The sequence below is a fragment of the Tenrec ecaudatus genome, chromosome 2, assembly GCF_050624435.1.
Source record: "Tenrec ecaudatus isolate mTenEca1 chromosome 2, mTenEca1.hap1, whole genome shotgun sequence".
Lineage (NCBI taxonomy): Eukaryota > Metazoa > Chordata > Mammalia > Afrosoricida > Tenrecidae > Tenrec > Tenrec ecaudatus.
Genome location: NC_134531.1, coordinates 223146006 through 223172510, shown reverse-complemented (window position 1 = coordinate 223172510; position 26505 = coordinate 223146006). Strand labels below are relative to the sequence as shown.

Genomic DNA, 26505 nt, shown 5'->3' with positions numbered 1-26505 from the left:
ATAAATACGAGTCTAGATAAGAGAATTCCATAGATGAACAAACTATAGGAGACATTTAGAAATGTCTGGGAGTTTAGAAATCATCTTGCTTGATAGCTCAGTCTCAGAACTGAGCCTTAAAAAAGGGTAAGTGGTGCCCAAACATCAGAATCCCTGTCTCATGACCACTAGACACCATAATATGTGGCCTTCAATCAACTCTACTTACTAAAAAAAAAAGCAAAATATTTTGATCATAGGTTTTAAGCAAGAGTAGAACTGATTATAGGCTCTACATATAACCTCCTCCCTGGGGGATGGATAACAGAAAGAGTGGGTGAAGGAAGACATTGGACAGTGTAAGACATGAAAAAAAAAAATTATCAAGGGTTAGTGAGGGAAAGGGGGGCAGGGAGGGAGGGGAAATATAAGGAGCTGATACCAAGAGCTCAAGTAGAAAGCAAATGTTTTGAGAATGATGATGGCAACAAATGTACAAATGTACTTGACACAATGGATGGATGGATAGATTGTGATGAGTTGTACAAGTCCCCAATAAAATGATTTAAAAAACAAAAAAACAAGAGTAAAAAAACAAACCAGATTAGCACAAGATATTTAAGTAAAAACCAGTATGTTTGAGGACTAAGATGATTATTTTACTAATAATTTTATTGGGGACTTGTATAACCCTTATCACAATCTATCCATACATCCATTGTGTCAAGCACATTTATACATCTGTTGCCATCATCATTCTCAAAACATTTTCTTTCTACTTGAGCCCTTGGTATCAGCTCATTTTTCTCCTGCCTCCCTCCCTCATGAATCCTTGACAAATTATAAATTATTATTATTTTTCCATGTTTTACACTGTCCATTGTCTCCCTTTACCCCCTTATCTTTTGTCCATCCCCCTGGGAGGGGACTATAGGTAGGTCATTGTGATCAGTTCCCTCTCTCTACCCTCACCTTCTCCTTCTCCTCCTGGTATAGCTACTCTCAATATTGGTCCTGAGGAATTTATTTGTCCTGTATTTCGTGTGTTCAGCTCTTATCTGTACCCATGTACGTGCTCTGGTCTAGCCAGATTTGTAAGGTAGAATTAGGGTCATGATAGCGGGGTGAGGAAGCATTAAAGAACCAGAGGAAAGGTATATGTTTTATCGGTGATATACTGCACCCTGACTGGCCTGTCTTCTCCCTGCAACCCTTCTGTAAGGGTATGGAAGACTAGGATTCTAAACTCAGCATTATTGGGGGTAGGGGGACATAACGCCTTACCACTTGAAAGTGAATCTTAGAGACATGAAGAAGTCACTTCTTAGAATTTTGGGTTTATTTACAATAAACCCATATTTTAAAATAAACAATAGCTATGTTTATCTGTTAAATAACATTTACATTATATATACATCATGATTATGGAAAGTATGTTTTATAACCAACCCCCCCCCAATCCAAAGATATAAAAAGTACCATCTTCCCAATGCAAGTATGGATATACCTGTCCAGTATTTTTCTGATTGATTAGTTGATCTCCTGCTATAAGAGAATCCCAATTTTGCTGTCTTATGAGCTCTTTGACTTCTTCATTAGGGAGGTCAATTCGATAGTTGAAATCGCCACACCAAAATACATAGTCATGGGAAAACAGCATCCTCCCCTAGAAGCAATGAGACTGAATTTCAAATTCAAAACCATCATTTTTAAAAGATATTTCATGAATAGTTTTTTGCTTCAGATATATTTCCTTCCCTTCTAGTCCCTGTTTCTTTAACCCAATAGTAATAATACATTTCAAACCCATTTAGGTGAACATGATTGATGTTTGTTTTTTTTTTTGCAAAGAAAAAATTTTTTTTTAATTTTAATATGATTGATGTTTTTAGAAACTATCTTCAATTTTCAAAACACATGGTAAGCTTCATCTTCAAGAACAAACTAGCAAGACCTTACCATGGGAAAACTCAATTTTCGTGCAATTTCTACAAAATCTTCATTTCTTTCCTTGACTTGTGATTGTCCTGCGGCGAAATGGCTACACACAAAGCAGAGGCTTGTTGTGTGGAAGAGCATTCTGATCGCAACTGCTCCCTTATTTCCTGTTGCACCTCCCATTCCAGTCTTCACAGTATCCACTGCAACGTCCCTTTAAACAAAGAATTCTGTATCAAAGATTTGAAATGTCAATACCTGATGTCCATAAGCAATTAGGGGTACACACATCATATGGTGCTATGAGAGAATGCTGTGAAATAGTACACTGCAATCACTGGCTCGTCAATGAAAAGTGTTTTAAAACAAGAACTACGAATAAGTGTTTCTCTGAAAGAGCAAATACCCTAGGCCTTTTTCTTGTTTTCTTTCTATTGGTGGCAAACGGCTTTCAGAGGATGCTCTATTTACTGACCTGATGAAAGGAGCATGCTGTGGTCTGATAAAAACAAAGAGGCAGACGCCCACCAACTGCTCAGAAGCCAGCAGCACATACTTGTTGTCTCTGGAAATTGTTTTCTGAAGTTCCACGGCCCAGAGCTTCTGGTTAGTTGTGCTACCATAAAATATTAAAAAGATAATCTCTTAAAAGATATTGACAACAGTTTATCTTATAAGGCAAGTTACTAATTATACATTTATATGCCCCCTTTCTATCAGACTACTAATAGTCACACAAGCTACACAAAGAGTGAACTTTCTGTAGGCTAAAAAGGGAAGCTTAAAACTTAGCTAACAGGACCCCACACTTCAAAACCAGTGAATCCTTAACAACAAAAATATGAACTTTTATTTTTCTAAATGACAATCAATATCCCTTAAATTTTTTATAATCACCACATAGGAAACACACGTTTTGCCAATCTTTCCTTCTTCGCATCCTTACTGCTTTTTTTTTTTTTTTTTTTTTGGCGGGGTGGGGAGAGTTGGGAAGATCTGGAGCATTTTAAACCAAATCTAAAGTACATGTCACTTCACCCAAAAATATGTCAGCATGCATCTCTAACACAATAGAAATTTTTACTTTATAGATTCACAATGCCATTATCACACTCTAATTTCCTTATTACTATTTAGTACCCAGTTCATAACCAATTGCCTCAATTATTTTTAGTTTGTTTTAAGCAGGGTCCAAATAAGGCCTATGTATTATATATCTTTAATCTCTTAATCTCAAGTCTCTCAATGCTGAATATCCACCTCCCCTTCCTCCCAGTCTGGCCTTTTCAATGTCTTTAAAAGAAAGAAAGAAAGAAAGAAAGAAACTGGGACATTTTCCTTGGAGAAGAAGGTTCGAAAGCCTGGCTTTGGCTGACAGTAACTTCCTCCTGGTCCCTCTGTCATTCACATTGCTGTAAACCAATAGTTTGATGTAGAGGTCTGGTTAAGAAACTAATTCTACGTTTCCTTGTGGGGCAGAGGAAAATACCTCATGGGTGATGCTGTGTATTTCCTGTCACATCACAACAGGGGCAGATTTTCTGTGGTGTTCAGGGAGCTGCAGTCTGACCACTCTTAGAAAGCTACCTATGAATTCTCCATCTAAGCTTTTAGCATTTCTTGGTTACTGCTCAGTTCTTATTATTTCACTGGGGTTGAAAAGTGTTAATTTTGTAATTTCATCATTCCATTTATAGTAAACTGGAACTCTTTTTAAAATTTATTTTATTTTTTAAAACTGGAATTCTATAAATAACTTTTTCCAATTAACTCCTCAATTACTTTGAAATATAGTTCTCATAAGTAGGATAAATGCTTGACTTTTTAAAATCCCTCAGAACAGTTTGTGTCCAAAGATCTTCAAAAGGAAACAAACATACTTTTATGACTCAAGATTATATACCAAGTAAAATTAAAATGAGTAGATGATCTAGAACACGCAATAAGTATTAGTTGCAAGTTATACAGATTTGTTATCCCACCATATTTAATTCTAACAACTACTGTGAGATCTTGTATAATTCCCATTTTAGAGATAAGAGCACTCTCAAGGTCACACATCTGGTTAAATGTTAAGGCCAGATTATGACCTCACATCTAACACTAGCCATTCCACATCCAAATTAAACATTCAAAGCATGGACTGCCTACAGATCTACCATATTCCTACTGCTGTGACTTTGATTCTAAAATGATAATACTAACAAATTCCCTTCTTCTGGACCACTCTTCAAGTCATCTTCTCAATAAATATGATCCTGATTATTCCATTTACTTTCCATTGAATTTATGGTCTTCTAACGAGCTATATAATTTACTTGTTAGAACAATGCTTACTGTCTGTCTCTTTCCACTAGAAAATAACACCTAAGAAGGGAAGGGAGTTTTCATGGTTTATTTATTGATGCATTGTTAGCATTTAGCGCAACTTCTTAGTTCACATTGATTAGAGAATGGATACTTATCATTTTATTAAGGAATAATATGATTTAACTCCATTTAGACAAATGACAACAATTTTTTTATCAGTAGGCATCCTAAGATTATATTATTCTATTTAAAAAACTATGTATTTTCAGGAAAAATACACAAAACATAAAATACATGAAGTCATATTTCTTTTTTACTTCCCTAATTATTACTCACCTTGGCTAAGAAAATACCTGTCATTTGAAAAACCCATGACTACACCATGCTATTTTGGCCAATAATTTTATTTTGAAAATCTTAAAAATGTCTTAAAAGATGGGCAACTGCTCACACATGAAAGTAAGCATATTTTACGTAAAAATAAAACACTTAAGTTATGCCGTTTTGACCTAGTAAGCTCTATTCGTAATAAAGATGCAGAGAAGGAGTTTTCAAAGTTGGTCCAGAGAAACCACTCGAGGGTTCCTGAAACCCGAGAAGTCAATACTACTTTCATAATACGAAGGCATCGCTTCTTTTTCCTGTGTTAACTGATATTTGCACTGATGATCCAGGAGAAACAAAGACTAGAGGAGCTGAGAGCGTAGCATCAATCCTGGTCCTCACTGTCACTCTTCACTGGCATTCTGAAATCTTTTTAAAAGCAATTTCATTTAGGAATGTCCTGAATGCAGTAGTAGCTTTATGAAATCTCAACCCAAGTCATTTTTTTTAAACTACTGAATGAATGGGGAATAGGCACAAAGCACTTGTGCTTTGTAGTGAGCACAATGGCTGTATCAATGTAAAAAGCCCAGAAGAATTTGAATTTTAAGCTGCACTTTAAGTTCCTTTTTCATGGAACATATTCTTACTTGAAGGAACTAATGACAAACAAATGAGGGTTATTCATACTTGGGTGTCTGGCAAACATTTTCTCAACCAAGGCTATTGCTTCAAGAAAAACCATTGATAGTTTTTATTTGCAATGATAAAACTTGAGTTTTCAGGTACAAATTAGAATTATGGGAAATATGTATCTGCTGCCACTGTGATCTTGACACCTCAATACCTAACATAAGTTTCTGCTAAGATTGGTGATTAAATCATTTAATACAGTATATTCATAAATGCCTATTTGTTCATAAAATGCATCAAAATTTGGACTATCTACATAGCTAAGTGATCCAGTATTTTTCAATCATCAATACATGATGTTACAACAAAATCATAGATAGCTAGATTAAAGAATTTTAATAGAATGGAGTAAAAAATTCATTGTTATTTTCAGATTCCACATAAGCTTTAAAAGGACTACAAGCTGAGTGTTGGTATAGCATCAAAGAAGATATTAGTTGAAAATACTATTAAAGTTTCTTCCTTTTCCAACCGATTACAGGGATCTACACATAACCTCCTCCCTGTTGTAGAAATCTGTATAGTTATTTTCCAAAAATTGATAATTATAACATGGGGTAGGCTTATTGTTATTTTAAAGCAAGTTAAATATCTTAAAATGTCTGGTTTTACTTCTAATTTAATAAATATTGAAAGGTATAATCACATAAAAAAGTCTCAACATTAAAGAGTATAAGGGACTCTACGGTAAAAAATAATTATAACTTGCTGCTTTATACTTCAGAAGGCGCCTTCATTTAACACTATCTCCATCTAGTTTTCTAAAAACTACTTAGTTATCTGCCCTCCATTCCTCAATATGAGAAATTTCCCATGTGTTCCCTGGCTGGCTTACCTTGCATTCACAATGTTTCCAGCATTCAACTCTACCATTTCTTCAAAACCAATTGCAAATATATCGGTTGGTTTACTTCTTTTATCTGTAATTAACGTCCAAGAAATACTGTTTTAATATAGTCTTAGTCAATTGGCAACTCTCTCAACATACCGATGATCAATACCAGAGCCCCTCCCCCAAATATCATTTAACAATCCACTAAAGTTCAACCAAATTCCAAGTGAAAACCCATGAGAGACAAAATTACTATATATACTCATGTATAAGTTAAGGTTTTCAGCACATTTTAAATGCAGTTTTTATGGTAAAATTAGGTGCTTCGGCTGATATTCGGGTAGGCTTATACTCAAGTATATTCGATACATTACATTTCTATCTAGGTATCCTATATTTGCTACTGCAAAGCTTTTATTCTTTAAAACAAAAAAAACCCTAAGCCCCATCAGAAATCATTTTGAAAGAATTCTTTGGACCAAGGAGAGCTTCTAAGAAACAAGTCACTTTTCAAAGGATGAAATGAATCAGAATTAGAGAATAAAGTGGCTAAAAAGGTCATCTTAAATAAGAGATAACAATTGGCAGTAAGTCTTCACATTCAAATTTGAAAACCCCAGGTTGGAACTTGTCGCTATTTCCTGAGTGGAAGAAACAGAAAAACTAGAAGAGATCCAGGGGTTAAGCCTTAGCACCTTTTTCTAGATAGTGCTTTTTCATAGTTAACAGTGCCTTAAAAAGAACATTAAGTTGCTTGATCTAAGCAGTCTAAGGGGTATTTTGGGTAGCCTGAAGGATCAGATATGAGGATAAATATGAGCAGGCTTCACAAAGTACAAAGAAAAACTGAATTAAAAGAATGGAATTTATACACCAACTTGCTGTGAAGGGTCTGTAATACTGTGAATATGGATTAATGGAGCCCTGGGTGGTACTGTCAGGTAGTGTTTGACTGCTAATGACAAGGTAGGCAGTTCAAACCTATCAGCCATTCCAAGGGAGAAAGATGAGGTTGTCTGCTCTCAAAGATCTACAGCTTTGAAAACCCAATGTAGGGTCACTATGAGTTGGAATCAACTTGGCGACAGTGATTTTGTTTAATACTGTTAAGCAACAGTATTGCTTGCTATTAAGTGTAAGGCCCAAGCACATACCACCACATTTAATTACTAAGCACCTTATGAGAGACATTATTTTTGCCTTTGTTTGACAGGCAAAAACTGAGATTTATAGAAACTAACAATTTGCCCAACTTCACACATATGATAAAATGTAGCACAAACTGGAGTCAAACTGTTTGATTTCAAACCCTGGCTTTGCTATTACTACCATGACCTTGGCCTGGTGACTTTCCTCTGTGTGTCTATTTCCTAATCTATAATATTGGAATAAAAATACTATCTATGTGGTAGCTCTGATTTAAGAATTAAATGAATACACGTAAATACTTGAAATTGTAGTATTAGCTATTATTTATTATAATTACTACTACTACATAATTAAAATTTCAAGCTTTGCTCAATGTAAATAAAAGAGGAGACATTTTAATAAAAGTTTGGGGAATAAGCAAAGGGTTTAAAATGAGACTGATTAAAAAGGGAAAATGTTTTCAAATTATTTCCTATACACATCACCCGCGTATTTAATACTGGCAATTGTATTCATTTTTAAAAAGAAATTAAAGTCGAACTAACAAAAGAAGACTTCTAATTCATGGTTTTAATCAAAATATTAATAAAAGCATCATTCACTTAATATGTGGTAATGGCTATTAATAACTTGGTGGCGGAGTACCTGAAAGAGGTGACAACCTACTCTTTACAAGGATAAGCCAAGACTATTGAAGTTACAAAGTTCCAATAAATAACCAAATATGTTTAAGATTGCTCGTGATCTAAATGATCATTGTTTATCTTAGTAACTAAATAGACTAGATATTAAAAACAGGACATACTAGGTTTGAAAGATGAAATACCAATTATCCATTACAACATTAGTGTGATGTCAATTTAAGAAGTACAGGTGGCACTGTGGTTAAGTTTGTGGCTCTTAACCCAAAGGTTCACAGTTTAAACCCACTAGCTGCTCCCCAGGAGAATGATGTGCATTCTGGTTCCCTAAAGAATACAGCCATGGAAACTCCAATGGGTTTGCTATGAATCAGAATCAACTTGGTGGGAAAGGGCTTGGGTTTCTTACCTGTGTCAATTTAAAAGAATGAAAACAGAAGTGATACTCTCAAAGTAACCTAATTATCTATAGATCCATTTCCTGAAAACCCAACTATTAAGAAAAACAATATTTTATTTTACCATTATGCTTTTCAAAATAATTGTCTGGAAAGAAAAGCAAAAACTTCAGGTAAGATTTTAACATATTTGGTTTTAAAAATGTTAAGCTTCTATTTAAGAAATGTTTCTTTTATCAATTAATGGACATTGTGGAACACTACCCTTGTTTCTCAGGTTAACAAATTATAGTTTGTTCATTAAAACTGTATTATAAAATGCAAACCTTGAAATTCCTGGATGCCAGCTAACTTTGGTGCATCCAGCAGCCAGTCAGTGAGGGTCTGATTCTTAAAAGCTATGCTGCGAAACTGCTTCCCACCATTCACATTCCAGGTCCCAACACACACTCGAATTTTCTTGGGCTTTGAATACTTGTAGAAATTCTCACACATGTTCTTTAATACTTTAGAAGATGCTGTACAAAAACAAAACATGACACAATAGAATTTTAGCTGCATTAAACCATTAATGAAAATTAATTTTCAAAACTGGGAAATGATGTCTTGGAAATACAATTACCACCATATGCATACGCAAGCATAAGATACATGCACAGGCACAAGATAATCATCAGCCCTTAATATAAAGCCCAGCATGATGCAACTTATCAACATAATTAAAATACAGAATGCCAATCACATTAAAAACAATAAGCAAAGCAGAATAAAATAACTTTACAAAACTGCAGCAACATAAAGCATGCAGAATCACTGGTTCTGTTTCAACAAAATGTATGTTATTTTATAATGGATAAATTTTAAAAGTGTATATTTTTAGTAATACAGCAATTAACTTTCACACAACTTTCATTGGGAAGCAAATAAAAAAAGTATAAAAGTATGTTATTTCTCCCAAATGAAAACAATTAACATTTGCATTTAAGATTTAGGTCACTGGCAAAAGGTTTTACTTGATGTCAAAAATACAAATTATGGAAGCTAATTAGATGTCTGAAAATAAAGTCACTACTAAATGTTTCCCATCTTGCTCAGAGTAGAAGCCCAAGTTCATAGCAATGACCTACAAGGCCTTGGACAAGCTGCTTCCCATTTGCCCATCTCTGCTCACTCCTGGGCCTCCCTGCTTTTTCAGAAAGATGTTCAGTATGTTCTCATCACAGGGTCTGTTCATGGGCTGTTCCCACAACTTTAACTATCTCCTCCCATCTTCTTTAGGACTTGACTTTGTGGTAAGATTGTCCCTAGCCACCTTATTTTAAAAACAAAACTCCACTCTGCTTCTAAACTTTCACACACCCTATTAGCTTTCCGTTTTTTTATAACACCCATCATCCATTTATAAGCTCCATGGTTTATTTATTTATCCTGTAACTATTTTTCTCCTCTCCTCAAAATGGAAGCTCTATGAGGGTAGAAATGTTATGTTTACTGCAATCTCCTTAGTGAGGAGAGGAGTGCCTGGCATGAAGCACTCAATAAATTCATTAAATGCATGTTCAGTATATTTTGAAATTCCAATCTCTCTCATCTATTCTTTGAATATCATCTTTCCCTCTGATAGAGAGGGTGAAACAAGATACAGCAGTCTTGTAAAAGTTAAAGAAATGAAGTCAGGTCTAATGTAGGTGAAATAATTCCTTGCAATAGACCAGATAACTCTTATATGATTAATAAATGTGCACATGCAGTAACTGATATACTGTACACAGATTTTTGTGTTCTCGTGACTATGTGAACTGGTGTCTGTAAATTTGAATGCTGGTTCATAAAGATGTTATTTCGTTCTTGAAAAGTCTAAGACTGTAGAACAGCACACTACTGAAAATACTGCTTTTAGGGGGCAAAAGGTGGACCATTAAAAAACTACAGAACTTTTTAAGTAGGGCACAACAAAAACAAAAACAATCCTGCTAAAGAAAACACGTGTGCTCACATAGCCACGAGCACTTGCACCTGAATTCAGTCAGTACAAGTTTATGTAGGCATGTACCCTAGAGCTCATGCTCCTTTGGAGATATAAGTTCTTGAAGACATTAGATTCAATAGAAATCAGGTTCACCAAAATTAAAAATATATACTATAGGAAGCCTCCATTAATCATTTCTCTTAACATCAGGAAGAAGTACAAGTATGCTAACAATGTTTACCTTCTTTAGCTACACGCGCATTTCCCCAAAGAACTAAACATAGTGGAAATTATAGTGAAGCTTGTAATAATTTCTTGCACAACTGGAAGCCATTTGTGTAGTATTCCTACTGTCAGAGTTGGCTAGAGGTTTGGATGACCCATCCCAAATTGCCTCGCATGATCCATTCCACTGGTCCTGCCCAGATGGATTCATCCCAACAACAAGCAGGATCAAGGGCTGAGGAGGCAATGGGGTCCTGCCACCCAAGGTCTATAAAATCCATTTTGTGCCCCTAGACATCGTTGGCTTCCTGAAATCGTGTGGTGACCCGATTCATGGCTGAATCTTTGTTCCACTGATTGTGTTGTCCGACTGCTTTGTCCTGCTATCTTGCATGTGGCTCCTCTGTTGTGGTCGTAAACCACTTGGGAGAAACTTGCTAGCTTTTCTCCAAGTAAGGAAAGCCTGGACACATCAACTTTGAACACCTACACCTACTTTAAACTCTTCACAATATTAAATTTCCCTTTCTCTTTAGAACAGTTCACAGTATCATCATGCTGGGAAAATCCTAAATGAACCAGCAAGACACCTGTATTTTACTGGCATCATCTCCATTTATCAACTGTGTGTAAATTAATCCACATCAAAGAAGGCTGTGTTTTTAACCAGAAATAATTTTTCAACCATGCCATTTCTACTACCCCCCATATCCAACCCCATTTAAAGTCAAATGTAAATAAAATTCACAGAAACGATGTATAAAAGGATCTCAATGCAAAAGGGCAAGGTTTCTTCGAAATAAGAGAATGTCATACAGCTGCTTTGCTTGGTAATTTCAAATTTATTCCTAGAGGCAGAAAGGCACCATGGGAGGCACAAGGAAATGTTTTTCAGAACAATTCCCTTCCCCATCTCGCCACCATGGAGAGCTGCACCCTATAGTGTTGCTGCCAGAAGCCCTTTGCACTCTTGGGAATAGCCCAATTTTATTAAAAGCAGATCTATTTCTTGAACAATGTGTGCGCTAATGGTGACCCTCTAGGGTAAATTGTTCATCTATCCATTTACTCACTGGAAAACAGGCATGCCCATCCCATGGGATTATTTTGAGCCTCACAAACATGTAATCTCAGATTCACTGTTTCTCTCTTACAAGCACTTTGCCACATTCAATATCCTGTCACTTCCTTAGCATTTCCCATGACGGGGCCACAGCTTTCCCCTCTCAGAACCTATTCTCTCCTGGACTACACCTTCTCCATCAACATCCCTAAACAATGAAGTGTTCCCTTCCCTTACTAAAGCTGGCCATTTACTCAGCTGATAAGCCTTTGCATTCACTTCCTGTCTCAGATCTTAGTCAAGCCCTATAGTTCCCCTTGGCTACCCAGAATGGTGCATGGAAAGGTGCCTATGCACATTTAGTCTATCGTCTCCAATCTGACTCCCTCCAGATAGCAAGTTTTACACATCGCCAAAACACTACTTATTGTGCTCATCACAAACATCTCAAGAGTGCCTAACAATCAAACACCTCAAGTTAAATTCCACGTCATTCGTTTTTCTAATAACCAATTTCTTATTTCTCTGTAGTTTTAAAGAAAACGGTTTCCTCTCCTTTTTCAATAACACCTGATTTGGACCTGAAATCCCTTTCTAAACCAGTACCCGGCCTTCCCTTGTCAAAATCATCCTACCCTTTTCTACACTCTCCAATCTCTCTCCTCACCTTTAATTTTGTTTCTTAATTTCAACTTCAAAGATTTGCTATTTTTGATTTTAAAAGGAATACACAGACAAGTTGGTCTTTAGTGTTTATAACTGCTAGCTAAACTTTCTTTCATTTCTGTAGCAAACTCTGAATCCAGTTCTTCTCCCCATTCTCATCTTAGGTAGTTCCAGGAACTTTCATTTGCATTTGAAGAACCTTGTGAATGATACAGGGAAAATCAATACTAGAAATATAACAAGGCTAACAAGGTCACTAAGATAAATAGTTGCCATATTGTCACCCCAGTTTAAATAAACAAGGGTATATAAAGATTCATGGGATGGTGATCTAATGACCCCTGGAGAAATGTAGGTATAATTTCAAATGACCATTATAGAACCTACCTTCTTAAGTGTATCGCATGACACTAAAAACACCTGCTAATCTTCTCCTATCATCATTGTAACAAACCTGCTTCTTGTATGTTAACTTATGGGCTAAGGACTGAACTCTGAGAAAGCTCAGAGGAGAAACCTGGCTGCTTGCCTTCTGCAAGTGCTTACAGGAATAAACTCAGGATTTCTCCAATCAACCTGGTCTGTTTTCGGCTACAGTGACAGACTCTCCTGGACCCCTTGCAGTTTGACAACATGAAGAGCGGGGTGAAGGGTTCATTCCCTTTCTACAAATAAGGACACCGAAGCCCAGGGAGGTTAGACGCTTTGTTGATAACTGCATAGCTAAATAGCACCAAGTCAAGATAAAATATTTTTTACTTTCTTCTTATTCTGAAATAATTTTGACTGGCCAATTGATTTGAGCCTGGAAGAAGTAAAAATTGTAAGTGCTGGAATATCTGACAGATGATCAGCACTTTTGAAACTTTTTAGTTTTAGGACGCCTTCAAACTCTTCAATCTTACTGAGACTGAACAAAGCTCCTGCCTATGTAATATAGATTATATCCAGCTTGTGTGCTAAGTGTTTCATAGCTAACTCTCCAGAGGAAGAAACTATGGAGTCCTGGTTTAAAGCATTTACCTATTTCTGTGGTATAGATGCTACCACACCAAAGTCAAGTCAAGCTACCTATAATCCTCAAATGTGGTCAAGGTGGTAAAAGATGCACATAATCAACTCTCAAAGGCCAGTCAACTCCACACACTGGTGATTCTGAAGGCATTTAAAATCAGCAATTAATTTAATGAAGATAACTTATTTATTAAATATTAAATTCATTTATTAAAAAGCACAAAAATTATAGTTCTCAAAATAGTGATTTTTTTACGCAGATTTCTTCACTTGTCTGGTGTAACAGGAGAAGCAGAATTCTCCATCTGCTTCTGTTGTGTCAGACAGCCTCTGGAAAACTCCACTGTACACTTGTGGGAGAAAGTAAGTGCAGCGGCATAGCGCATCTTAAGATCTTTATGAAAATAGTTTTGAGCTGGGGGCCCCTTAAAGGAACGGATGAGATAACACGCATCTCCTTATTATCTTCAGGGGCAGACAGATTTTCTAAAGTCCCTGCTGCTTTATTAGAGCACTTGTACAGAGGTGTCAGGTGTTGATGAAAGCTGAGTGCACAAAGAAAAAGAATCACCATTATAATAAAAGTCACTGTCACTGTCACTACTGCAAAAATCTGTTGCAGTAAAACTATCTCAAAGCACAGGCAGGCAAATAAAGTAGCGTGAACAAAAACACATTGTCATATTGTGTGAGCTAACAGAAATAAATCCAGTTTTTAAATGGATTAAATTTTATTCCCAAAAATGCCTAGTTTCTTAACTGATTAGTATAAACAGTCTATACTCAGACAAAAGATGTCTATCCCTAAATAGCATGTCATTCAAAAAAATGGGTTTTAGTACACAACTCAAATATACCATTAAGGAGGGTGACACTTCGTTTCTCCACCCCCTCTCAGGCACAAAAACCCCACCCCAGGAGTTTCTCAAAACATTCAGAACAATAATAAGCAAAACAGATCTTAAGTGATAGTGACACTGAATGGGAAGACATGCCTTTTAAAGTTCTAGTTTCTGTTACTTTTGGTCATAGATTTGCATTTAAAGACAAGACTACATTTTGTCTATAGAGAAAGAGGCATGAGATTCCTATGAATAAGCTGATATGAAAAACAATGACGTTTTTACAACTTTATTTCTTCTAAATCTGCTAACAATCTTGGTACTTTTTAAATTCAGAGACTTCAGATCACATTTTAGTGCAGGTCTGTATTTCCAGAGAAGTATTTAATTCACGCTGTGAGAAAAGGAGATAGTGTCTAGTATTCTGAAATTAATCCAAAATGGTCACGTTTGGGTTTTGTCCTTTAGACTGTTAAGAGTAAAGATAACATGATGTGTTCAATAAAACAAATATGAAACTAAAAGAGGTAAGTTATTTTTAATTAAAATGAAGCATGTGCTACAGAAAGACAGAAAGCATTACATATTTCCTTCTAAATAAAAGTGCTAAGTTTCAAACTTCAATATTTTCTCAGATTGAAACAGGTATCAATTTATCCTATAGAATCTGAGTGTAAAATAATAAAGTTCCCATTTACATAAGTTGTATTTGTTCACAATACCAACTTTAAAAGAACAAGAAAAAAGGTACTTTTATTTGTAGATTGATTTTCTATACTGTACCTGACTGTAATGTCTGTTCAGAAACTATGGATGCATCAAGAAGGAGAGAAAGATTCATTAGTAAAACAAGAAGTTATAACCTAGTGTGTTATGACAAAAACATTCTGATAGCCTCATTTATTTTTTTAAGCCAATTTGGTTATTATATTCTGACAGCTATAAAAATAAATAAAAACAAATGACTGAAAAATTATAAAGTGACTCAGATTTATCTACTGATTTTGATGGATAGGACCCCCAGTTTCACAATTAATGTGGTTTCTAGGTTAGCTTTTCAGGCTGCGAGTGAGTGTGCGTGTGTGCGTGTGAAAGATTATATGAATATGGAAAACAAGATGCTGGAGGTTATGAAAGATATTGCTCTAACACAAACCTCTTAGGATTTTTCTCTGGGACTCATTACCTGGTAAGAACAATCACTTTAAGTGTGTCCTCAAAATATCACTGCACTATGCAAAACTGCAAAGTCCCAAGTCACAGGGCTTGTGGGGAAAATGAAGTTGGGACACAATAATCAAAAAACTTTACTGACATACCATAAAAGATAGAAACCTAATAATAATAATAATAAACAGGGGCACAGCTGTATACCCATTAAATGGTTACATGACTAAAATTCACATGGCACTTCATCTTTAGGAAGATTTGCAGCATGCTTGTGACAATGAGCTCCAGAAGGATTGCAACCTCTGAACAATGTAAGGCGTTCCTGAAATTGGATGTAAAGTTGTGACAACACATAACACATGGGATAAGCAACAGTAGCTGGTATATGTCTTAGGTGTGTCTAGGTGCGCCTGTGTGTTTTGTGTATTTTTACCCAACTCAAGTTCTCTTGGGTCCCATTTTCTGTGTATACCAAGTTTGGCCAGAAAACTGCCAGCAAAACCGTACATAAACCAACAGGAAATTTGCATTATAGTCAAATTGTTTCCGAATCTTATTAATCATGTTGGAACATGATTTGTTCCCATTTTAAGAACAAATGTTAGAGTGAAACTGAATGTACTTTTTTTTGAAGGCTTATTTTTTTGGACGGCTTATTGTAAAACATTAAGGATCTAAAGTAGTGTCAATTATTAAGCTTAGAGATTTCTCAGGTTCCTTGCCATCTCCTTTTCATTCTTTCATTTGCTCACTTTAAACTATTGCTTATTAATGCCTTCTCAGGGAGCCCTGGTAGTGCAATGAGTAACAGCTGAAAGCCAGTAGAAATCTCTGCCGTTACCAACAAGCCACTCAGCAAGAATAAAATGTGGTAGTGGGGTTCCTAAAGATGAGTCTTAAAAACCCAAAGGGGCAGTAGAATTTACCCTATCCAGAATTGTTATGAGTCAGAATTGACTCAATGTAGTGGTGGGTTTAATGCCTCCACATCAAGGCAGATACCAGTGATGAGAAAAATGTTAATCAAGTCTCTATTGTTGGAAGCCATTCAAAAGGCCTGAAGTTGAACGCAAGAGCTGAGATTTCCCCCTACATATTCCTGAACAGCTGACTGTAACTGACTGCCTTCAGAGCACCACGAGGAATTCTGAAGAAGTCCATGACAACCATTGGACCAAGCCATTATCCGACAGCCAGTAACTGATACAAGGACAATTTTCTCTCACTCAACTGGAGATTTTAAAGCTTGGTTTTGAACCTTCTAAACAGAAGAAATAAAGATGCCCAGAGGCTGAAAGGTTAAAAAAAAAAAAAAGGAGGGGGTGATCTAATTAATCAAGTTCTACACTGTGTTTTTCCATAACACTATTTATATATGTTCAATGACATTAATTATAAACAAAATAAAACATTGTGAAGGACAGATAAAATGCCTATTCTGAAAGCTGTAGATTTATTTGAAATAATAAAAATTGACAATAGCAATTAGTAGCCATTAATAAGCAATATTTAAATAATTAATAACTTAATGCTTTTAAAAACAATCACAATTAAAAGTAAACCAAGTTAGAGTAACTTTTGGATGGTGAAAAAAACATAAGTAACTTTTTAAAATAAAAGCATTTATTATCTAATTAGATTACTGAAGACTCTTTTGAAACCAATAGCTGAACATTTGATGAATTCTTGCCTTGTGTAAAGTTACTGTTATTTAAACCATTTATCCCTACCAAGCACAATCTTTAAAGGAAAACATTCTTAAACTTCAGCTTGTGGCTTAATAAACACCATTACAGTTTAAACATTTTGAAAAGGCCAAACTTCCTTTGGAGAAACCAGTTTTTCAAAATACTACCTTTATAGAAATTCCTTTCCAAAAGTATTTTAATCAACTCTTAAAAATAAAAAAAATTTATGTAAAGAAGCTTACATTTACTTCTTCAATTTTCATATGGATAAATAATACAACATAAGCTTAACATCATGTACACGTACCGCGCAAACTTCCAGTGGTCAAGAGTGCTCGAGCTTTGTCAGCTAAGTCACTGTTTAGAGTATTTCCCAGCAGCAAAACATCAATGGCCTCTTGCTTGGAGCTGTCAAAGAAGTTGTTCTGAATCGTTCGGGTAACGGAACGAGCACCATCTTTTAACTTTCCAGACTGTTGGGAATGAGGAACAAGGGTTTTCTGCCTCAATACTTTGACTTTCTTTCTTCAACAGATATTTTGAAACTTTAGTTTTAGAAGATTTTATTGTACTAAAAAAGACTTAATCATCTTATTTTGAATATCTTGTATCACATTAAAAGCACGAGGACAGAAACTATCAGCTCAGGGCCACAGCTGTATCCAGTATTGGTATCTACAGCAGTGACTATTTAAATTACTTATTCTGAAGAGAATAAACTGGAGGGTTTATTTAAAAACAAAAGTAGTAACTATATCTAACATTTAGACTTAAGGATGGGGTGGGAGCAGAGAGGCAAGGGAAATAAAGGAGGGCACAGGAACTTACATGTATTCAGAAAAAAACTTCAAAGTACTTTAAAAATAGAAAATTATAATTTTAATTGATACCAAATAATGTATAGCTAAAACCAAAACTGACCATAAGAACAAAGGTCTCTATAAGAATAAATGTGTAATTATAGATACTAAATATTATACACACAAACTAGCTTATAATTTCAGGCAACGTTAGGGCCCATGTAAATATAAAACAAAAAAAATAGTAAACTTATGCCAATTCTTAGAGACTTGACTAATTTTAATGAACAAATATTTAACTTGGTCATGTTAATTACCTTAAGATGCTTATTTTGATCTTACAGATTTTTTAAATTACCTTTTAGAAAATTACTTTGTAATGTATAACTTTTTACTCCTGGAGGAAATACAAGTTATTAGAGGCTTCTTTTTAAAATACAAAGTTCTGTGGCACAATGATTAAAGAATTTGGCTGCCTACTGAACGATATCAACTGTGAAACCCACCTGCTGTTCCCCAGGAGAAAGATATGGTAGTCTGCTTTCATACATATTTACAACCTTGGAAATTTCATAGGGCAGTTCTACTATGCTCTCTGATAGGGTAACTATGAGATAAAACCAACTTGATGGCATGGGTATGTCTTTTAGAGTAGAGTCCAATTCTTTAAAATGTTATTAAAAGAAGACTATATATTTAACCAACTACTGAAGTTTGGCAATAAAATGATATTTCCTTCCATATGATGACACACACAAAAGACTATTGAAAAGAACTCACCATTCACATTATCAGGCAATTAATCAAAAGGAACCCAGAGAAAGGAAAAGAAAGAGCAGTTCAGATGTTAGATTTAGTTCAATTCAGACTAGCATATTTAATGTATAAATATTTTATAGCTATGTAGTACATTAAAGACAGTAAACCAGTGAATATATGTAACCTCGGTACATATACTGTCTTAAAGTCAATAAAGAAACAAAAAAGATGACAGAATACTTTTAAGCAGCAGTTGTAGAGAATGGGCAAGAGAATAGCAAGAATCATGTTTTCTGTTTAAAAGGAAAACGTAAGTTTTCAAAAACAGGGACTATCATCAGTAGTAAACATTTCTAAATGACAATTCAAATTATTCCTATGAGTTGAGGTAGCGTTGCAGACAAGGCCTGTGTCTCTGAGCATCAATATGAAACAAACAGACATTGCAGGAGACATAGGAAAGGTACAGAGGATGATTTGCAAATTCAGCTAATTTTCAGCTATGCACTTTAAAAATGGACTGTAATACAATTTCAGCTGTAATATTGAGATGATGTATTCTAACTCTAAAAGTGATCAGTGTTCTTATTTCTATTCCTGAGGTACTCTGAGGTGTTTGTTTGGCTGTAGGATGTTAATAAATTAAGATCAGAGTCCTTTAAAACTTAAAACAATATCTAAGCACATAAAATAATGGGAAATATCTCCATCATGTTTCCAATATGCCTCAAGAGAGCTCAAATACAAGTGGAGAAAGCAGTCTGTTGATAACAATAGTAATTAAAAGAAATGATGAGGCAGAGGATTTTAATTTAAGTCCATTCCTCATTCTTAGCATAATTTATGCCTCTTTTTCAAGGCAACATAACTAAAAAAAGAAAAATTTAACAATAAGCCTCAACAGTACTGCATTCACAGCAGGTGCTTCAGAATTTGTCAGTGCATTTATTCATCCATCAGCATTTGTCACAGTAGGCCTATACAAGTGCTAGGCCAAATGACAATCCTTTTTGAGGACAATTATGGTTTCTTTGTTTAAATCATATTTATAGACAAAATAAGCAATATAAAAAGTAAAACAGATATACAAGGGGACTATATTTTACAAAAAGTATGCCACACATAGACCTAGTTACTGATTACTAAATAATGAAGTATGTCATACATACACATTCCCTAAACTTAGGGAAACACCTATATCTATTATACCATCTAGACTTATTAGGGGATAAAGGGATGATAAAATAAAATCTAAAACAGGCCTTTAAAATGCTTCTTCAGAGAAAAGAACATATTTAAAACTTTTATTAATGAAACAATGGATCCTTTGTAGTGTTATGTCAGATGTAGATCTACCTTGGCCTTCCCTTCAAGGGCTCCAGTTCCTGCATATATCTTACTGATGGAATCACCATTCACAGACCACATTGACCGGAAGACTTCTTGAAAGCGGGTCACCAACTGAGGCTTTTCAGCTAAGCCAAGTGCTTCTAACTGTTTAGCTAGCATCTGAAACAGTAAAACAGAAACTTTTGTAAGTATATTAATACAGTACTTGTGAGGTAACTCTTAGGCACTATTAAATCAAATTCACAATTTCTACTTATATGCTATGTGGGACTGGATTCTAAGAAGGTAACCATTTAATAGGTTAACCTTATTTTCCACCATTTCAAGTTTTAAAGTATCATATTAATTAAACTTTATATAACTTAAGATTCTCTCATTCTAGTTAAAATAAAATCAATACTATAAAATATTCCTGTAAATAATAATTAATCTATACATAAAACTAGTTTACTTTGATTACTTAAAAGGACTAATTGCTCAAAAGCATGAACTACAGTAGAAAAAATATTTATCTAGTTTATCTCATTACATATAGGAATATTTAAGTTTAGCTTTTTTCCCTACTTAACTATTCTCTAAGTTTACTTAAGTTTTGAATTTGGTTCTATAAACTTGGAATATTTAAAGGTCAAAAAATCATGGAAAGAGAGCTGCTCTTGAAATGCTAAAAAAGTACCGTATATACTTGTGTAAGCCAATCCGAATATCTGCTGAGGCACCTAATTTTGGCACAAAAAGTGCATTAAAACGTGCTAATAAACTCGGCTTATACTCGAGTATATATGGTAACTTGAGTTACATCTCTGAATAAAGCTAGGGCAGTTCTTTTATGCAAAGCCTATACTAATAACGTGTACAAGGAAGGACTGGAGGAAACACAGCATGCAAGGAATTCAACAAGCTTTGGACCACTAACATACACTCATCTCATGTACCAAGAAAAGTAACTGGTAATTATTCTGAAATGTAATTATTTAAATCAGGAAATATTCAAGAATAATTAAAGAAAAAGTAATTATTCTGAATGTTAGTACAGCCTTGAAAACTAATAGTGTCAAAACAAAACAGTGTACAAATCTTATCTACTAATGTTTATTTTTAATTTAGAATTTAGCCATATTTTATGCCTTGCATTTTTATTTAACTCCTTCCTATTAAAGTTTTCTTTTAACTTATCTACAAATTCCATGATTAACCATGATTATACTAAGGGGGGGAAAAGAGCAACACCCATTAAATCAATTCTGACTCAAAGTGACCCTACAAGGTAACAAATGGCGCTACAGTCAACAATGTAATCTTTACAGAGCCGACTGCCACACCTTTCACCCAAGGAGCAGCTTGTAAGTTCAAACCACTGATTAATTAGTTAGGAGCCAATTACTTAACCACTGTTACATAATTACAGAGGGTTCCAAGTATACAGTAATATTTAAAACCCTAAACTGTATTCACTTTATGGCCTAGAAACTGGCACCAACACTAACTTCTGTACTGCCGTGGAGAATACGACAAAATAAGCCTTCACAACAATATCATGATCCCTCTCTGAAAAAAATGTCAATGAACAGAACAAGACTGATCTTATGTCACTATTATCTTGGTTTTGCTAGCTTGGCAGTCAGTTTTGTAAGCAGCCAACCAATCGCTCTATATGGGAGTGTTCTCATGTCTAGTTATCAATAGTGTAAAGACAGCTAGATTTGATTCTGAAAACTAACATCTAGTATACTTTTAATGAAGATTTTCAAATTTTCAGTAAGTACTCTCTTAGAATCCATGTAACTATACTCAGCCACATAAAAACACAACTGGTAACAAACCCATGTCTTCTAATACATATCAAAAAGCCCAAGTAGTAAAATGTAATTATATGAAAAATGCCTTTCTGTAGCAGACATCTTTATGCACTATAATTTAATTTTTATTATACAGAGAACTTCAGCTGCAGAGTATACAATTAAATGATATCCTAGCCAACTTTAAGATCATTAACGGAGGAAATAAAAAACCAAAAACCCAAACCAATTTCCCTACAGGAAATTCTAACTCATACAGGAAACAAGAATATGCCATTTCATATTTCTGGGTTCTTAGATGTTTGTTTTCAAGGTGCTTGAGAACTATGTTAAGTCCTATGGATCTAAATCACTGGTTCTCAACCTTCCTAATACCATGACCCTTTAATGCAGTTCCTCATGTTGTGGTAACCCCCAACCATAAAATTATTTTTGTTGTTATTTCATAACTGTAATTTTGCTACTAATACGAATCGTAATGTAAATATCTGACATGCAGGATGTATTTTCATTGTTACAAATTGAACATAATTGAAGCATAATGATTCATCATAAAAACAATATGTAATTACATACTGTGAAATATTTCTAATGACAAATAAATGAACTTTTGTTTTAAAGCATGGTGTAGCACGGATCTTCACGCCAGTACTCATCTGTGGGCGTATCTGCATGAGGGCGGACCTGCCTGGAGACGATGGAGGAGCAGTGTCTCGGTTCCTAAGACCATGGGAAATATGTGTTCCCATTGTCTTAGGCGACCCCTGTGAAAGGGTCGTTTGACCCCCAGCGGGGTTGCGACCCACCGGCTGAGAACCACTGATCTAAATGAAACTCTCACAGCCTATGATGCTGATTGTTGTACACCAGAAAAGATTTAGCAAGACAGCACTGCTATCCAGTTGGTCAAGTAAAGTCCAGGCTCTGCCTGTCTTAGCCTGCATGTGATAGAGAAGTAGAGTGCAGACTATGCTTCAGAATGGAGAAAGAGTAAAGAAATTTTTCTTCAACAAAAACCTCTTAAAGAAGTTATTCTCATTCACTTTTTCTATAGCTGCAGATTTGAAAATGCCACACAAACTGGATCGGGTTACAGACACTGTCAAAATGAAGAATTGGACATGTGAAAACAGACCATTTTAAAAGACAACACAGAGAATGAGTCTAAAATATTCTTTCTGAAATACAGGCCCCAAAAGGGAAATTATTAGAATAACACAAATAGTAGTATTTAAAAGAGGAAGTTTAAGGACTAACTAGAAGGAACCACATATATAACCACCTAAACAACAGAGCAGAAGAACAGGTATGGGGAGTATTTAAATCAAAAGGGGTGGAAGGAAGATAAGAAAGTCTTTGATAAAGCATAACTTCATGCTATTTTGAGAAAAATAATTAGGAAGAACCTTAAGTGATGTTACAAAAGTAGTAAGAGTCAAGTCAGTGAACTGTACATTAAAACTGCTATGTATATTTTCATCATGTTTTTTTAAAAGCACTGAAAGAACCATATGCAACCATTCACATATACATGTAGCTTTATTTTGTACCTCTAAGCCGAGGAAGGCCTGCACGCTATTTGTTCTATCAAGGCAATCCAAGCAATTTGTCCGAACTGTACCACTCTGGCATCTGTAACAAATTCAATGAATTAAGCAGCTGATTTGGAGTCAAAATAATCAAACAAAGTAAAATTGAGGGAAAAAATGTAAGGTGATTAAGCTGTAGCACCTACTGTCCCTTCTTATTTTCAATATTTCAAACACACAAAAAGTTTTTAAGAATTTATAGTTAACCTTCGTATAGCCACTCCCTGGATCCTACAAATTTAACATTTTGCCATCTATCTACCCATACCCATTTATTTTTAAAGAGACTAATAAAAGTTAAATAGACATTCAGGTGTATATTTCCACAGTCTTCAGCATATGAAAACATATTTATGGGACTAATTAATTTAAAAGTCTAAAATTTAACATCTCTAATAGAAAAACAATTTTTAAATGTGAATTCTGTTCACTAAAGTTTACCTGAATCTATAGATTAAGTTTAAATCTTTCAACATTTTTCTTCTTCACTTCATATGTCAAAACTGAATTTTCATATTAATCTTAAGTAGACATTACAGCTATGTCTTTTTTTGCAAATACAAAATGTCTATTGGTAGCAAAATCCTTACTGAGGTCAAGAAACATTAAAACACTAGTCTTCAGGGAGAAGTAGCACAGACTCAGACACCAGCAGACGGAAGCTCAAAGAATCGTAGTTGTAAGACTTCCTGGTTATGTGACTTGGGGTAGATCATGGGCATCTGCCTCAATTTCCTAGTTGTAAAATGGTGACAATAATAGAATCTAACCCACAACTGTTGTTACTAATACATGTCAAGCATCATTTATACTATCTGCTACATAGAAAGTGATCAAAGAAAAAGTCTAAAGTAAAACAAAATATCTTATTATAAATCTTTTTTGTTTTAAAGAAATTTAAGGCACCAATGCTGTCACTCCAAAATTACTTCAATGTAAAGAACAGAGAAACAATCAAACCTTTCAACTCCAATTCCATCGAAATAAAAAAATCCATAATCTAGAAACTTTTGGACTTGAGGTTTAAGAATACTATGCAGTTTTTCTGCCTTTCCTCCTTTAACCATTTGATGATAGTCAAAATTCACCATTTGGATATCTGTAGCATGTTCAGAAGCTTTCAAATGACTCTGAAAGTAAAAGGCAAATACTCATCTAAATATTAACTAAACATAACTTAACAATACATGCTAAAATGGAACCTTATCTTGTAAATAAAAAAACCACTAACACCTCATCATGTTTTTTGAAATCTTACTAATCCTATCACAAAGCTTTCATCGATGCTGGGAGTAAACTGGAAAACTACTTGCTGAAACTTAATAGCATTTCTTCCCTAAATCTCATTTACTATCCATGAAAGATCAAGAGACATAATTAATATCAGAGAACTCAAATAATCTCACAGATTTATAAATAAAATTTTCAATTACCAGCAGTAAGTTTTTTACAATATAAATTTGAAGTCAGAGATTGAATAATGTTTTGATACCTTCATTCAATATTCTACAGATTTTTAACTGTTTTACATAAAAAGTCTCTAAAGTATGTTTGCTAGTAATATTTACCTTACACATTTATAACGAAACAGCAAAACCATAAGGTTACTTCTAAATTCTAGTGTATTAGAATGATTTTTAGAAAACTGTTTTCAAAAAAAGAAAAACCTGTTTTCAAACAATCGTTTAAACTTACAGCTTTATCTAAATTATAAAACTTTATTCTGAATTCAATAAGCATTTATGAAGAATGTTTTTTTTGTCCTTGAAAATTAGATACTTCTTTGGGTTTTCTTTTACTTCAAATTATTTGATCACTCCTTGGGTTTTAGTTGTAAAAGAGAAGGTATGGTCTTACATGTACACAAATGGGTCTTACCTGTCACCATTTAAAACAACAAGTATGGCTTCTAGGAAGCAAGCAGAGCAATACACAGATGAAGGAGGAGGCAATCTGGTACTTTGCGCACAGTGGCAGATGAAGACTTGGGGTGGAACAGGTATTCTGCTTTCCCACACACAAACAATAGATTGGAAAACAGTTCCAAGTGCCTTGAAAGTCTTTCCTAACTCCATCTACATTAGACTACCGTATAACTCAAGTATAAGCCAAGCTTTTCAGCACATTTCTAATGCAGTTTTTGTGGTAAAATTAGGTGCCTCAGCTGATATTTGGGTCGGTTTATACTCTAGTACATACAGTAAATTATTTTCTAACAATTATTTTCTAAATAAAGTTTCAGCAAGTATCTAGCCTTTTCTTATCAGTAATTCCCTTCTGAGTGAACTTGGTTATTGTACAATTTTAATGTTTAAGTACCATTCTAGTGTTTAAGGGCCAGAACAGAAGAACAAATGACGAGACTTACCTGGAAAGCCTTACTTAGCATATGTTCACCTTCCTTAGACCCAAGCAAATTTACTATTATTTGTTTACCATACAAATTCTTGAGTGTTCTAAAATGCCTATTACAGAAATAAAGAAAACAAACACACGTCAAATGATACGCTTAAGGCTTTTAGTATTTTTTTTCACAATAAACAAGAATCATAATTATTCAATAGAATCTACACAGCTATATTTTAAACTTACAGAACTGTAAAAATTTGGTAAAAATTCTATGCGGTCTTCAAATTCTGAATTTACAGAAACTGTCTACAAATATTACTTCCTCTAATGTGCGAAATTGAGACCAGTTTCTTTCCAAGGGAGCAGAATCAAGTCCCAACTGCCCTGGATCTGAGTCAGAAAGCTCCTCCCCAATATGTGAGGCTGGCACTGGGCTAGCAGAGAGGACACAGCTATCTAGGCTGTCTGAGAAGGTGAAAAGCGCAGAGGCAAAAGGCTGTACCTAATATGCGAGAACATCATATATACATATGCAGCGGGTCCTACCCAAAAAGCCTTAAAAAAATTAAATCTAGAATAAGATCCTTTCATTCTAGAAGCTATAAAGCAATGCGGTCCAAGAAAAATTTAAGTAAAGCCACGTATATCATTTAAAAATTTCTAGACGGTATATATTTTAAAATCTTAAAACAGAAAATATTCAATATATATTTTATTTAAGCTAAATAAATACTTCTAAAATATCATTTCAACATAGAATAAATATAAAATTGTATTAATAAAATATTTTCTTGGGTGGGGCAGCACTAAGTATGCAAAATTGGTGCGTATTTCACACTTTTGTTAGGTGCCACTGAGTCAGTTCCTGACTCAGAGTGACCTTATGTACAATTGAATGACACCCTGTCAGGTCCTGAGCCATCCTCGTGACTGTTATTATGTGTGAGACCATTGTTGC

General features: G+C 34.7%; 1 protein-coding gene across 5 annotated transcripts in view; it reads right to left on the bottom strand.

Moving 5' to 3' along the window:
- The window catches only part of SYNJ1 (synaptojanin 1), a 109394-nt gene that overhangs the window by 31729 nt on the left and 51160 nt on the right, over positions 1-26505 (bottom strand). For all 5 annotated transcript variants that reach the window (XM_075542364.1, XM_075542365.1, XM_075542368.1 and 2 more), the window contains exons 8-17: positions 25567-25663; positions 24159-24328; positions 23160-23241; positions 19817-19969; positions 17209-17374; positions 8591-8782; positions 6080-6164; positions 2393-2533; positions 1939-2131; positions 1487-1645 (exon numbers count right to left, since the gene is read on the bottom strand). In XM_075542364.1, the coding sequence (XP_075398479.1) occupies positions 1487-1645; positions 1939-2131; positions 2393-2533; positions 6080-6164; positions 8591-8782; positions 17209-17374; positions 19817-19969; positions 23160-23241; positions 24159-24328; positions 25567-25663 (1438 nt within the window). The remainder of the gene's footprint in view (positions 1-1486; positions 1646-1938; positions 2132-2392; positions 2534-6079; positions 6165-8590; positions 8783-17208; positions 17375-19816; positions 19970-23159; positions 23242-24158; positions 24329-25566; positions 25664-26505) is intronic.